Source organism: Palaemon carinicauda, chromosome 31, assembly GCF_036898095.1.
Source record: "Palaemon carinicauda isolate YSFRI2023 chromosome 31, ASM3689809v2, whole genome shotgun sequence".
In the NCBI taxonomy this organism is placed as follows: Eukaryota; Metazoa; Arthropoda; class Malacostraca; order Decapoda; family Palaemonidae; genus Palaemon; species Palaemon carinicauda.
The window spans coordinates 60,577,591-60,593,881 of NC_090755.1; the positions used below are offsets into that span (position 1 = coordinate 60,577,591).

The 16,291-nt window shown below is 47.2% G+C and overlaps 1 protein-coding gene across 1 annotated transcript in view; it reads right to left on the minus strand.

Moving 5' to 3' along the window:
• The window catches only part of LOC137624426 (developmentally-regulated GTP-binding protein 2-like), a 72,458-nt gene extending 56,697 nt beyond the window's left edge, over positions 1–15,761 (minus strand). Inside the window, exon 1 of the mRNA XM_068355174.1 lies at positions 15,619–15,761. Within this exon, the coding sequence (XP_068211275.1) occupies positions 15,619–15,682 (64 nt within the window). The 5' untranslated portion in view covers positions 15,683–15,761. The remainder of the gene's footprint in view (positions 1–15,618) is intronic.
• Between the last annotated feature and the right edge of the window lie 530 nt (positions 15,762–16,291).

Consider the following 16,291-nt stretch of genomic DNA (forward strand, 5'->3'; position numbering starts at 1 on the left):
TTCTCGTAAAGAGACTGGACATCCTTAAGATAAAAAGACGCGAACACTGACTTGCTTTTCCAATAGGTTGCGTCGATTATACTTCGCAGAGATCTATTTTGTTTAAAGGCCACAGAAGTTGCGACAGCTCTAACTTCGTGTGTCCTTACCTTCAGCAAAGCTTGGTCTTCCTCATTCAGATGGGAATGAGCTTCTCGTATTAACAGTCTGATAAAATAGGATAAAGCATTCTTTGACATAGGCAAAGATGGTTTCTTAACTGAACACCATAAAGCTTCAGACGGGCCTCGTAAAGGTTTAGTTCGTTTTAAATAGAACTTAAGAGCTCTTACAGGGCATAAGACTCTTTCTAGTTCATTTCCAACCATACGATAAGCTTGGAATATCGAACGATTTTGGCCAAGGTCGAGAAGGCAGCTCGTTTTTGGCTAGAAAACCAAGTTGTAGAGAACATGTAGCCGTTTCAGATGAGAATCCGATGTTCTTGCTGAAGGCATGAATCTCACTGACTCTTTTAGCTGTGGCTAAGCATACCAGGAAAAGAGTCTTTAAGGTGAGATCTTTCAGGGAGGCTGATTGTAGCGGCTCGAACCTGTCTGACATAAGGAATCTTAGTACCACGTCTAAATTCCAACCAGGTGTAACCAAACGACGCTCCTTCGTGGTCTCAAAAGACTTAAGGAGGTCCTGTAGATCTTTATTGTTGGAAAGATCTAAGCCTCTGTGACGGAAGACTGATGCCAACATGCTTCTGTAACCCTTGATAGTGGGAGCTGAAAGAGATCGTTCTTTCCTCAGATATAAGAGGAAGTCAGCTATTTGAGTTACAGAGGTACTGGTCGAGGATACGGATACTGACTTGCACCAGTTTCGGAAGATTTCCCACTTCGATTGGTAGACTCTAAGGGTGGATGTTCTCCTTGCTCTAGCAATCGCACTGGCTGCCTCCTTCGAAAAGCCTCTAGCTCTCGAGAGTCTTTCGATAGTCTGAAGGCAGTCAGACGAAGAGCGTGGAGGCCTTGGTGTACCTTCTTTACGTGTGGCTGACGTAGAAGGTCCACCCTTAGGGGAAGTGTTCTGGGAACGTCTACTAGCCATCGAAGTACCTCGGTGAACCATTCTCTCACGGGCCAGAGGGGAGCAACTAGCGTCAACCTTGTCCCTTCGTGAGAGGCGAACTTCTGCAGTACCTTGTTGACAATCTTGAACGGAGGGAATGCATATAGATCTAGATGTGACCAATCTAGGAGAAAGGCATCTATATGAACTGCTGCTGGGTCCGGGATTGGTGAGCAAAATATTGGGAGCCTCTTGGTCATCGAGGTTGCGAAGAGATCTATGGTTGGCTGGCCCCAGGTGGCCCAAAGTCTCTTGCATACATCCTTGTGGAGGGTCCATTCTGTTGGAATTATTTGTCCCTTCCGACTGAGACAATCTGCCATGACATTCAAGTTGCCTTGGATGAACCTCGTTACTAGTGATAAGTTTAGACCTTTTGACCAGGTGAGGAGGTCCCTTGCGATCTCGTACAACGTCAGAGAGTAGGTCCCTCCTTGCTTGGAGATGTACGCCAAAGCCGTGGTGTTGTCCGAGTTCACCTCCACCACTTTGCCTTGAAGGAGAGACCTGAAGCTTTTCCAGGCCAGACGTACTGCCAGTAGCTCCTTGCAGTTGAAATGCATTGTCCTTTGACTCGAGTTCCATATTCCCGAGCATTCCCGACCGTCTAATGTCGCACCCCAGCCTACGTCCGATGCGTCCGAGAAGAGAACGTGGTTGGGAGTCTGAACAGCCAGGGGAAGACCCTCTCTTAGGTTGATATTGTCCTTTCACCAAGTCAGACAAGACTTTATCTTTTCGGAAACCGGGATCGAGACCGCTTCTAGCGTCTTGTCCTTTTTCCAGTGAAAAGCTAGATGGTATTGAAGAGGACGGAGGTGTAGTCTTCCTAGTGACACAAATTGATCCACGGATGACAATGTCCCTACCAGACTCATCCACAGCCTGACTGAGCAGCGTTCCTTCTTCAGCATCTTCTGGATGGATAGCAGGGCTGGGGGCTGATCGTCTTGTTGTTCAGCAACGTCCTCATCAGAGGGTTCCTCATCCGAAACTGATGAGGAAACGGCAACGGAGTGGGCAACGTCTGGCTCGCTGAATCCGGTCGCACTGGTGCATGCGTGACGGAGCCGGACGCAATATCATGGAACTGCTGCACAGTCTGTGAACTGTCAACAACCATGGGTGCGCGAGGAAGCACAGCGTCAACCCGAGACTGTCTAGACCGTCTGGGTTGTGCAGTCAACACCCTACCGGGTTGCTGAGGTTGACGCACTGCGTCAAAACAAGTCACCTCTGCTGGTTGTTGAACGTCCTGAACGTCAACAACCACCTCCGAGCGTCGCTTAACGTCAACGTGCGGCTGGCAACCCACACTGGGTCGCATCGGTGGAGGAACCACCTCAACTGGCAGACGCGAGTAGGTTACCTCAGCGTCAACAGGGCGCACAACCGACCAGTTGGAAGGTTGTTGGCCAGAAGGTTCTTCTCCGCATTTAAGTCCTCTATCAAGGACGCAAGCTTGGACTGCATGTCTTGCAGCAAAGCCCATTTAGGGTCTACGGGAGCAGGTGTGGCAACAGACGGGGTTTGCGACTGAGGCGGAACCGTTTACCATCCCTGAAAGCCTTGTTATGCGTGACATAATAGTACAGCAAAACTTCAAAGGCTCGACAACAGCTGTGAAGTTGACCTGTAAACAACTTGGAGCGTCTCCTGGCTAGGCGCCAGGGAGAGTTTACCAGAATTGAGAAGTCTATCTGGGCAGAGGCATGAACTCCCAAGCCGAGAACTTCTCTCGTGTCATATCAGACTCTCGCTCTATAAACCAGTTTAAAAGAAGGGAAAGCAAAGGCTGTATCCCCCAAACTCCTCCTGGTGAAAAACCAGTCGTCTAGCCAACGTAACGCTCTCTAGGAGAGCGAGAGAGCACTAGCTTAAAAACAACGGCTTCGAAGTAGCTAGGCCTAGTGTAAGCTCTGACGTTTAGGCGAACGAGGAGCAGCAGTTACAAAAAGATCCGGACGAAGATCCTTAAAAAAAAAAAATCATCATGATTTAATTAAAGTCCATAGGAGGCTAAGCAGCTTTAGGCTCCTCTCCATCTGACAGAGTCCTCAAGGGAATATCAGTAGGAGGGAGAACAGCAACTTCCTCATCTACAGGAACCTTGTCCGATAAAAGCTGAGTCTCTCACTGGTGCATTAGTAGCGGACCAGAACGCAACGTCATGTAACTGCTTGACAGTCTGTGAACTGTCAACAACTGAACTGTCAACCACAACAGGTGCGTGAGGACGCACAGCGTCCACTCGAGACTGCTTTGACTGCCTAGACTGAGCAGTCAAAACAACTCTAGAATGCGGAGGTTGACGCACAGCGTCAAAACAAGTCAACTCCGATTGTTAGTGAACGTCTTGAACGTCAACAGGAGCATCAGCCAGTGGCCTAACGTCCAAATGTGGCTGAAAAACCACACGAGACCGCATCGAGTGTGGTTCTAAACAACCTGACTGACGTGACTAAGCTACGCCAACGTCAACAGTAAGCACAAAGGAACGTTAGGTTGGCTGAAAGCCAGGATATCGATGAGATAAACGACTAGACTCAACGGACTAATCGGCAGAATAGTCTTCCATAAGGGAGGCAAGCATATACTGCATGTTTTGCCATACAACCCCTTAAGGATCAACGGAAATGGTTGTAGTAATAGACGAGGGTAACGTCTGTGACCGCAACACTTTGCCTACAAAAAAGACTCTCGGAGTCTGTGTTCCGCTTTTGTTAGGCGGCGAGCAGTTATCCGATGACTGCATAGGGTCAGAGCTGTCCTAATGGCTGTAACCAGGACGCTGGACCTGTCCTGAAAGGACTGACTTTCGCTTAAGGGCTTCGAAACCTTGTGACAGGTTTCTTATGCGAAAAGCCTACGGATGGCGAGGAGAAACAACGTCTCTCTCGTCTTATGGTAGGGGAGATCTTGGTAAGATACACCCGATACCATAGAGGGAAAACGTCTGTTCGTTGGTCAAGGCCTCTCGAACCCATAAGTCGTTTGACATTACTTCTCCCCTGGGCTTGGGAGCTTGTAAGAGGTCCCGGACTAGGTGAACGACAGGCACGAACAGACGAACCCTCGGACGCAACACTGTAACACTTTGCCCCTCGGACGCAACACTGTAACACTTTGCGCATATCCCTTTATCACTTCGATTTTCTGTTTTGCACTAATTTCTACCTGAAATACGCAATTCTACCCTTCATTAAAAGGTAGTAATTGCGAAATTAGTCGTATAATGCAAGCTCATAATACCAGCAAAAAACAGAAAACATATTTTAAGATGAAAAGAAAAATCAGTGGCTGGGAAAGAGACTAAACACTAGTTCATATAACTACGTTTTCAATCTCTCACCGCACATAGCCTGGGGACGAGAATAAAAACCTAAAAACGTTTTATCCTTCCTCCCCGTACAGCGACTAGGGACGTGAGTAACACGAGAACAACGTTACCCGCTTGAACGGAACGTTTTCTCTCCTCTCTCTCCCTCCGTCTCTATCTCTCTCTCTCTTTCTCTCTTGATTTCGCACCTAAGAGAAGAGCCCAATTATATATCGTCAAAAAAAACATGTTATTTGACTAAAGGAAAAAACTGAAAGGTTTTTCAAATAAAAAGTTCCTTTAAATTAGAATTTAAAACATTTAAGCTAAGAAAGAATGAACAAAACGTCAGAATCGATTTACTCTTACTGCAAAGTGAAACCGTGATACACTCTCTCTCTATCGTAACGATAGAGCGCATGTTGAACGTCCTGAACGTCAACAACTGCGTAGCATAAAAAACTAAACGTTAGTTCATCTTTGAAAACAGTACGAAGACTATCAAAGAAATTCTTTCATAAAATATTACATTTAAAAAGTTTTAAAACCTTAGCTCTATAAAAGCTAAAGACGATATAAAGGGCTCAACGTTGATTAACTTCGGTTTCCAAGTTAGGACCGCCTACTCTCAGGAAAGGTCTATATAAACAAAGCATTAAAATCTATTTTTATATGTTTATAAAAAATGGAAAGTTAATCGAAGAGGCCTAATAAAGGCGGAGAGATATAAAATATATAGAGGAAAATCTATAACGTGATAAGATAATTACTAAAAGCCTAAACACACTTCCGTCTAAGGGAAGGGTCGGCCATTTAAAAGTGCAAGAAAGTCCATACTCTCTTTGTCACCATAATTAAATCTATCCAAAACGAGTTCAAGTTTTAAGATGAAGATAAAACACCTGCATAGCGAAAGCTCAAAACTAGAATAGTGTACTTCACCAAATAGTTGTGAAAACAAATCCAGTTAGCATCAGCGAATTAGTAGGTCTTGCCGGTAGCCCGACAGAGAGAAAATTGAGTTCTTTGTTTACAATGAGTACTGGGTATCTGAACGACAGATGGCGCTGTTGAGTACACCCCCTACCTGTGTAGCGATCGCTGGCGAATTTTTCCGTAGAGTTTTTCTGTCGAGCAACAGAGTTGCAGCTATTATAATCACCGGCTAAGTTAAATATTGAAAAATACAAATTACCTACGAATTTGTCATTTGTTCCGTAACTGAAATACAAACCACGCTATTCAATACGGGTGACTCAACCCTTAGGAAGGGTGGTAAGTCCCGGCCAGTACTGGCTTTTGGCTTTGCCTGGGGACTCAATATCTGAGTGTGTCAGCACTCAACAATAAGGAGTCCCTGCACCTCGCTAGAACCTTGCTATGCAAGGGCTGCGGCCTACGTAAGCTGTGTGTGAAGGTTGAAGAGTGACTCGTCCTAGGAAGTTGACGTGACGCCCTTTAGATGGAAACTTTAAGCTAGGACTCTCCCAATACCACCTTGTCAGGGTATGGGGACGTGACAGTATTAACTTAATGCTAGGAACACAAAGAAACATGGTTTACCTGCAGTGGTTTGAGGTCAGCTGTGCAGAGAACCCAGGATGCTGCTTTCCCCCAAGAGAGGGGAGGATGAAGAAAAGAATAAGGGCCAGACATACCTTTTCATTCATGCAGACTAAGACCGGGTAACAATTCCCTCAACCCTCTGCTACTTGTCCACTAAGGAGCCTGAGGTTTAAACCAGCTGTTTTGCACCCACCACAGGACCGATAGAGAACGTATCGAGTCTCCTGTTGGTCACGTCTTGCAGGTAGTGGGCTGTGAAGGTCGTCTGATGCTTCCACACCCCTGCTTGTAGAACCTGCGTCACTCAGAAGTTCTTTTTGAAGGCCAGGGACGTAGCTACGCTCCTGACATCATGCGCTCTAGGGCGACGCGACGGAAGAGGGTCAGGATTCAGGGATAGGTGTATTACCTTCCGAATCCATGCCGAGATGGTATTCTTGGTAACCCTTCTCTTCATCTTCCCAGTGCTCACAAACAATGCCTGCACTTGGGGATGAACTGCTGCTGTTCTTTCAAGATGCAGCCTCAGACTCCTTACTGGGCACAGTAGGAGATGGTCTGGGTCAGCTGTTACAGAACGAAGACTCAAAACCTGGAAAGAGTCGAACCGTGGGTCCAGCACTCCCGGATTCTGAGTCTTAGCAACAAACTCAGGGACGAATCTGAACGTTACCTCCCCCCATCCCCTTGAATGGGCGATGTCATACGAGAGACCATGAAGTTCACCGACTCGCTTGGCCGAGGCCAAAGCTAGTAGGAACACCGTCTTCCAAGTTAGGTGGCGATCTGAAGCCTGGCGTAATGGTTCGTAGGGAGGTCTCTTAAGAGACCTGAGAACTCGAACCACGTTCCATGGAGGAGGTCTCACTTCCGACTGAGGGCAGGTAAGTTAATAACTTCGTATGAGTATGGAAAGTTCCAGCGAAGAAATGCCCACTCCTTTGAGCCTGAAGGCTAGACTTGAGGCTGAGCGATAGCCTTCCACTGCCGAGACTGAAAGGTGCATTTCTTCTCGTAAATACACGAAGAATTCCACTATTGCTGGAATAGTGGCATTGATTGGAGAGATACCCCTTCCACGACACCAACCACAGAAAACTCTCCACTTTGCCTGGTAGACCCCTGCGGATGACCTTCACAAGTGTCCAGACATCCTGTTCATAACTTGTTGCGAAAAACCTCTCTCTGCAAGGAGATGCTGGATAGTCTCCAGGCGTGAAGTCGAAGCGATTGATTGATTGATTTATAGTTTTCAGGCATATAAATCAATCAATCAATCGCTTCGACTTCACGCAGCTGCGGCTTTGTGAAAGATGTTGGCGTGTGGTTGTTTGAGTAGCTCGTGTCGTGGAAGTTCCGTTAGGAGTTGCGGAAGGTCCGGAAACCATTCCGCATGATGCCATAGCGGAGCTATTAGGGTCATCGAGAGATTGACCGATATTCTGGTCTTGTTGAGTACCCTCCTCATCAGACAGAACGGGGGAAAGGCATAAACGTCGATGTTGTCCCATCGTTGTTGAAAGGCATCATGCCAGTGCCTTGGGATCCGGGACTGGGGAGCAGTACAGCGGAAGCTTGAAGTTCAACGCTGTAGCGAACAGGTCCACAGTCGGGGAACCCCACAAAGTCAGGAATTTGTTGGCTACTAGATGATCTAAAGACCACTTGGTACTCACTATCTGAGACGCTCTGCTCAGACTGTCGGCGACCACATTCCTCTTGCCTGGAATGAAGCGAGCCAATAGTGGAATCAAGTGGACTTCGGTCCATCTCAGTATCTCTACTGCGAGATGGGATAGCTGCTCTGAAAAGGTACCTCCCTGCTTGATGATGTAAGCCACTACTGTGGTGTTGTCGCTCATCACCACCACAGAGTGACCCGCCAGGTATTGTTGGAACTGTTGGAGAGCCAGGAATACAGACTTCATTTCTAGCAGATTTATATGGAGGCACTTTTCTGATTCTGACCACAGGCCTGAGGTCCTGTGGTGCAGAACGTGGGCCCCCCACCCTTTCTTTGAAGCGTCCGAAAACAGCATCAAATCCGGGGGGAGGACGAGAAGATCCACTCCCTTTCGTAGGTTCTCGTCTGTCACCCACCACTGGAGGTCCGTCCATTCCGCAGGACCCATCAGGATCATGACGTCCGGGGAATCGTGTCCTTGATTCCACCGGGACTTGAGTTGCCATTGCAGAGATCTCATTCTGAGGCGACCGTTGGGAACTAGACGGGCCAGGAATGAGAGGTGGCCGAGGAGACGTAACCACGATTGGGCTGGGAGTTCCTCTCGTCTGAGCAAAGGACTCGTGATCCTCCTCAGCCTTGCTATCCTGTCGTCTGATGGGAAGGCTTTGTCGAGATTGGAGTCTATTATTATGCCTAGATATACCAGTCTTTGAGTAGGTAGCAGAGAACACTTCTCGAGATTTACCAGGATCCCCAGATCTTGGCAGAGTCTCAGAAGTTCGTCTCGGTGTCGAAGAAGGGCTGACTCCGAGTCTGCTAGGACCAGCCAGACGTCCAGATAACGGAGGAGACGGATGCCGATCCTGTGTGCCCACGATGATATCAGGGTGAACACACTGGTAAAAACCTGAGGTGCTGTGGAGAGACCGAAGCACAGCACCTTGAACTGGGTGATCTTGTTGTCTAGGCAGAATCTTAAGTACTTCCTTGAAGACGGATACACTGGGATCTGGAAGTACGCGTCCTTCAGATCCAGTGTACACATGAAGTCTTGAGGTCTCACTGCAAGTCTGACCGTGTCTGCTGCCATCTCCATGCTGAACGGGGTCTGCTTGCCAAACCTGTTCAGAGCTGAGAGGTTGATGACTGGTCTCCAGACGCCTTCTTTACAAGAAAGAGTCGACTGAAGAAGCCTGGGGACCCGTCGACGACCTCTTGGAGAACGTCCTTCTTCAACATGGTCTCGACTTCTGCCTGAAGGGCTTGCCCCCTTGCCGATCCCATAGCAAGGGAGCTCAACGACACTGGATCCGCTGTCAGGGGAGGTAGAGATGTTATGAACGGGACGCGATATCCTTGACTGATTACGGAAATCGTCCAGGAATCGGCCCCGAGTTGCTGCCACCTGCTTGCGCAACTTTGCAGGCATCCCCCTACTGGTGGACATGCAGGGGGACTGCCAATCCTAGCGTTTGCGGCCTCAGCCACTCCCCCTAGGATTTTTCCCTCCCCTGGAGGACTTTTTGCTTTTCTTGTCTTTGACATGAAAGGGCTTTGACACCGTTGTCTTCGCTGCCGTTACCGGTTTCATCGTCTTGGTAGGACGTGGTTGCTGGGTTGCTGGAGGTTTATAGGGCTTAGATGCTAAAGCCCTCTGCAGGAGAGAGTCCTGGTTGGACTTCCTCCACCTCTCAGCTGCCTGCTCCACGTCCTTAAGCTCAAACAGATTTCTCCCTAAGATGGAAGAATGTCTGAGCCTGCTTATCTCGGTGTTGGGGACTTTCTGGTGGAACCTCTCAGACACCGCATCTCGACGCTTCAAGATGGTGTTAGCCCACAAGTTCGAGACTTAGTGGGCTAGAAACTCGATCGTACGAGTGCCTGAGAGTAGAAATGTCTCCATGGCCTTCCTGGTACTTTCCTTGGACAGGTCCTCGGATCGTAGCAGGATGCCTAGAGACCCCCTAGCCAGATGTCCAGCCACGAAGTTGCCTGCATGGCACACTTCGCTACCTTCTTCTGGCTGAGGATCTCCATAGCCGAGAAAGCCACCTGCCGGGTGGAAAGTCTCTCAAGAGGGACTCCCTTGGTAAGCTCTTCCAAAGAATGGTGCAAAGGAAGAGCTAGACAAGTATCCTCCATGATCTCGAAGTACCTCCTCTGATGGACACGAGGAGGCGGGAGGAGTTTGTTCCCGGCGCTGGACCGGCTGGAGGAGGCAAGCTCGGAGAGCTGGCCCTCGACCTTATCTCTGGCACTCTTAACCCCTTGGGACCAAGGCAGAGCCGCACTGGCCTTAGCGGGTTTCTGAGTACTAAAGACTCGGTCCAGGACCGTGTCCTTGCCCTCACGAGGAGGAATCTCTGGATCCGAAAACCCATTGAGATTCCTCATAAGGGTCAAAACTTGCCAGAAAGCGTGCTCTAACTCTTGAAGCTCCCCTCCTGAAGGGCTGGCAGCGAAGTCTCCTGTCCCCGAGGCTCTTCTCGGGGGGACTCGTGGATGTTCTCCGAGGGCTTGGTTGGCTCTGGTCTAATCCTCGAGGACGACTTCGGAACTGTCTTGGAGTCCTTCGACTCCCTCCTGGGAGGGATACAGGACTCCAGAAGTGATGGTGGGAGGCTCTTCTCCCCCCTACCCGAGAGGCTTTTCTGCGCGAGGTGGGGTTTCCCTCATTAGTGCGATGGGGGAACGCCTCACCTCACGGGACTCCCCTGAAGACGGGAAATCCTCGTCCGAAGGGGAGGGAGAGAAAATCTGGGGGGGAGGGAGCCTTCCTCAAAGACTTCCGAGGAGTCAACTTCACCCTTGGAGAAGTTACCACGTCCACTCCTCTCTTCCTCTTCAGGGGAGTCGAGACCGCCATTGCTTTGTGTCCCAGTTCAGAGAGAACCGGCTTGAAAGCTTGTACGACCGCTCTAACGAGGGACCCAAACCAGGGCTGTCAATTGACAGCTGCGCTGTCAGAAACTCCCTTTGGAGGGAAGGGGATCGGTCGATCCCTAAGAGGAGTTACCAAAGCAGGGTCGGCCTGAAAAGAAAAAGAAGGCAAGTTGCTGGACCTATCTGGAGAAATCCCTCCCTCCGGCGAGCGCGCTGTTCTGCGCTTGCGGGGGGGGGGGGGGGGGGGGGGAAGAGATGACGGTGACTTGACCGTGCGCCGTCCCACAGCCTCGTGCGCGGGATCGCGCGATGGAGTTCCGCCTAAATCGCGCTTGGGCGATCGATGGCGCGCAGGTGAGGGCACACGTGGGCGAACGATGGCGCGTTCTGAAGATAGCGGCGAGCGTGCAGCAGGCTGAATAAGCGCTCGCACGCATGAAGGCGATTGTTCGCACGCACTTGGGTGCACAGGATCATGTTGAGCCCGTAAGGGCGAACATGTTGGGCGCGCGCGCAGGGGAAATATCCCTTGTGCACATTTTGAACTGCAACAGGTGGGCATGCAGGGCGCGCGATGGCGCGTAGGTGACGATGCTGGTAAGCGCCGACGAGCAGGGGAAGAGATTATCTTCCCCTTTACGCCCAGATCCGAAGATCGTGGGCGCGCAGGAGAATGTTGGCGTACAGGCAAGAGCTGACTCGTCGGAGAATGCTGGCGCGTAGGCGAGCGCTGGCAATCGTGGGCGCGCACAGTGCGCATCAGGAAGAGGGCGTGCAGGAGAGCGTTGGCGCACAGGAGAGCGCTGTCGCACTCTAACTGGAACTGGAGCGCGCTAGCGCGTAGGAGATTGAAGGCGCGCAGGGGATACCTGGCGCGTAAGGGACTTAGTTTCTAGGAGAGAAAGTCCCTTGTGCCCCAAAGGGACCGATGCCCACTTGAAAACGGGATGCGTGGGCGCCAGGGTCGGTGATCGACAACGAGGTTCCTCTGCGGCGGACTGCGGGGATGATGAGCCGAAGAGGCACCTCCTTACGCCCTTATGGGGCGAGGGAAGGCCTCTATGGCGAAGAGGAAGGCGTGCTTTGCGCCTTATACACCCTCTGGGGGCCGTAGGATCAGCCAGCTGACCAGCAGTCCTCCGAAGAGGAGTCTCTGTCAGTGAACTCCCTCGAGGGAGAGAATCACCTGCAGGAGAGACCGTTGGACTTAGTTCCTCCCTCGAAGGATGTTCGGAGGGGGGAACTAAGCCTTCAGCTACATCAGGAGCAGAGGTCTGACCCAACTCGTCAGAAGCCTCTGCCACAACGTCGACGATAGACAGAGGATGGACCTCTGCTAAAGTCAGCGACTGTTTGACAGCTGCTCCTAACTTGATCATGTCAAACAGGGCTTCCTTGGAGGGCGAATCCTGAAGCCCCAAGGAAGCCCAAAGCTGTAACAAATCATGGTTAGAAACGTTAACATGAAAATCAATTTCCTCCCCCGGGGGAGGAGGAGGAGCTGCCTCGCTATGGGAGGCAACTCCCTCTCCCAAACCCCGACATCGGTCAACAGAACTGCGGCCTACGCTACCACTCGACAATTTCTCGGAAGAAACCGATCAAGTGGGAGCTTCGGAGGAGGTTTGGGGCACGGAAGAAGAAGCCTTGGGTTTTTCCCCCTTCAAAGAACTCTTCGAAGGAGAAATATCCCTTTTGGACTACTACTTCCGGCGCCGGGAAAACCTCTCCCACTGGGAGGTAGACCACTCCCCACATACATTATCTCTATCACACCGTTGGCCCCTACAGAAAGGACATAAGGTGTGAGGGTCCGTTTCGACCGCCGACATATAAGTCCCACAAGGGCGGTCAGGTAAACCGGGACACTTCCGCATCACAGAGGCCAACTTCACAAACACACTGTAGAAAAGAAAAAGCAAACAAAAGATCAGTCAAAATGGATGTCAGTAAGGCGAGGGTGACAGCGGACACGTCCGTCTAGCACCCGAGCCGAGAGCAAAGTGAGCTCAGCACAGGTGTGTGTGAGGGGGGGGGCTTGCTACCCTCCCTAACCCCCCACTAACTAGCGGCGGGGTAGTAAACCCTCGTTAAAATTCTAATGGCTCGTCATTTCAGCTACGCCGAAAGTAATTATCCACATCAAATAGCGTGGTTTGTATTTCAGTTATGGAACAAATACATATACTGTATATATATACATATCTATATCCTACAATAATGGGGGACCCCCAGTGGGAACTCGGGGTTTTGGGTGGGGAAAACATACTGGGGAAACAATGGTAAAACAAGCCTTTTCTTCTCTATACATTACCTTCTTGGATGTATAACTGAATAAACTTTGGAGGCGCCATTGCAAAGGCTATGTCTCATGAAAAAATACGGTAACCAGAGCTGCCAACGTGTGATGTAGAGCTTCGGCAATGTTAGCATAACATGCTAACATTAGCAGTGTTTTTCATTCATTTTATGTCATTCTACTTGTCGGTTGTAGTCGCTCTCGTTCGTTCGTTTGGTCAAAGTAGGTTTCGACCTTCTGCGCAAAAACCCTGCCTCTCTGGTCAGAGACTCCTCTTCCACCAATAGGATTTCTTTTTCTCTAACCATGAAATGTAACTATTCGTCTTCTTCACTCTCTTTATTCAAGTATATTACTTGATCCAGTTTAACTATTCCATTCCTTTTCTGTAATACCCTCGTATACATATTACGATTGACCCCAGTATTACACGTTTTATTATCCGATGCCTTATAAAATCACCCCATTTTATATATCCATTAAATATTATTTATCATACATTCCATTTTATCTTCCTATATTACTTTTATTAATTTTGTTATTACGTTGTCACACCCCGATTTCACACAAGCTTCCCATTCTAGTTCTTTCATGTTTACCCTCTAGACTTCGTTGTTTTCCCGTTAACCAATCACGAACCCATACACATGGAAAGTTTGCACAGGGGGTGGGGGTTAATATTTCCCTACCCCCTTCCCTTATCTCTTCAAGTGGGCTATTCATACCCCACCAAATCCATTTCCGTGAAAACCTTTGTCCTAGTCAGGTGTTCGTTATCTCAAGTGAGCTTTTTTTTTTCGTCTTTTGCAATGGAGGAAGTTATAGAAACTTATAGTGACTGCAGTACTCCATACCTAAAAGCATTTGCTAAATTTTATGGTGATTTTTTGATAAGACATCCAATGTTGATAATTTCCTTAAAGCACACAATGTAATACCTTAACGTTTACAGTGCCCCAAGTGCCGTTCCTTCCTATCTTACAGGAAGGACATTCAAATAAGGTAATTCATTCATTTCTTTAATTCTAATGGTTTTAGATCTTGTTAGGTTTTGTACCCTTTTTGTACCTTTTTATATGTTGTGTAAAGGGTATATGGAAAAATGCTTTAAAATACACATGATAGTATTACCGTAGCATTGCTAACGTTAACAATGCCATCGTAACGTTGGTAAGGCTGTGTAACATTGGTAACGTTGCTAATGTTAGCGTTCGCAGTACATACGTGAGTGAAGTGACACGGAATTTGAACAAGTCATTATATTTTAAGAACCATTATATTAACCTTGCTAATGTTAGCGTGTGCAGCTCAACATTATCGCCTGCCAGTACATACGATTTTTTTGGGAGCATTAGCGAGCCAGTGGCGGAACAAAAACCATTATATATAGTGTTGCTAATGTTATGAACTTCTAGGTTAGGTTAGGTGGGTTTGTTAGTACAGGTACCTTTCTTTATATTGTGTAAAGGGTATATGGAAAAATGATTTAAAATACACATGCTAATATTACCGTAGCATTGCTAACGTTAGCAATGACATCGTAACGGTAACTCTGTTTAACATTAGTAACGTTGCTAATGTTAGCGTTCGCAGTACATCCGTGAGTGAAGTGACACGGAATTTGAACAAGACATTATATTCAATCATTTTAACAGGATATATATAACAAAAGTCATTATATTTAAACATTTTAACAGTAAATATATGTTTTCCTGTAGAAAATAACGTGATTTAACCGGTTTTCACCTTCATTTCACCTGTAATAACAGCAACCAGTTCGGCTCCTTAAAAGTTAGTCGAATTGGTTGTTCTGTTTGTTTGCAGTTGAAATGAAGGTCAAATCACGTTATATACTACAAGAAAACATGTATTTTCTGTCCGAAATCTGTAATACAGTAAAACTTTACCAAAGGGCATCAGTTAAATTTCACGCGTCATCTCTATTTTGAGCTTTTAATTCAATACTTCTCCATTCAGCATCTCCTACTTCGTATTTCATTGTTCTCCGCCATGTCGGCCTGGGTCTTCCAACTCTTTTAGTCCCTTGTAGAGCCCAGCTGAACGTTGCCTTTGAAGTTTATGGGGACACGCCGAGAAAAATGGAAAACAAGTAACCAAAACTTCCCCCCCCCTCCCTAACCTGACCTACAAGCCGTGTCCTTCCTAATGATCTAACGGGGGGGGGCTAACGACCCCCAACCACTGTCACTATCATACAAACCCCATAAACCCAACCTAGTAGTTCCCAGGTCACAACCCCAAGCCAGGGGCAAGCCCCCAAACCCCCTTCTTGGGCTGAACTTAGAAAATATAAACTAACTTCATATTACAGAAATCGGATCAGAGTAAAGCACATCTTCCCCATAAGGAAAAACGATTGGGCTAGTAATAAGAAAGATATTGCCCTGTCCCGATCAACTACATTCACCCCGTGACAAATCTAAAGAGACTTACGGTAAATTTACGAACCGATATCGGCATGCCAATCTTCGTCAAGGCCTAAGCTAATATATCCTACTGTAGACATACCCAAAATGCGTTACCACCTTTCACCGGCAATATGCACGGACACCAAATACATCTATAGCCATTATAAAAATTAATGGCAATCAGCAAATTAATGAATTCCAGATAATCAAGACATAAAACACCAATTTATAATGTGTTTGAACATTACATACCGTAATAAACTAAGCAGATTAAGACTAAATACACCTGTTAGCCACACAAATAAAGTTTATCTACCTTTATTCTTTTGAGTTCTTGCAATTTCTTTTTCAATTTCGCTAATCTTTTCCAGAATACCCATGGTGATACGCGTGAAAATCCACTATTAAGTACCGAAACGTGTTTTACAGGCAGGAACAAATTATGGCTGTTTTGTTTTCTTTGACGGAGACAGGTAGGTAGAACATCTTTCCAAATAAATGTTGAAATTGTGTATTACATTAGTTTTTTTAAAGATGAATAAGGGTTAGAATATATTTATTTAATATAATTAAGATATTTATAAACTTGTGTTTATATGGATATGTAACATATGTATAAATTTTGCTGTACAAATTGAAAAGAAATAAATATGTTGAAATTGTATATTACATTAGTTTTTTTTAAAGATGAATAAGGATTAGATTATATCGATTAAATCTAATTAAAGTATTCATAAACTTGTGTTTATATAGGTATGTAACATATGTATAAATTTTGCTGCACAAATTGAAAAGATGTATAGACTGAGTGTTAGTAAGAAATGTAGAGAAGAGATGGCAGTAACGTCACATCATCCAACTGAAAAGTGTCTTCTGCTACGTGACATTTAAGTGTTTCTCACCATCCGTATCTGCTTCGAACAATTACTAGTGTGTTCTGTAATTAACAGACTGATAGTCATATCTCTGGATAACGTTGTTAGCCGAGT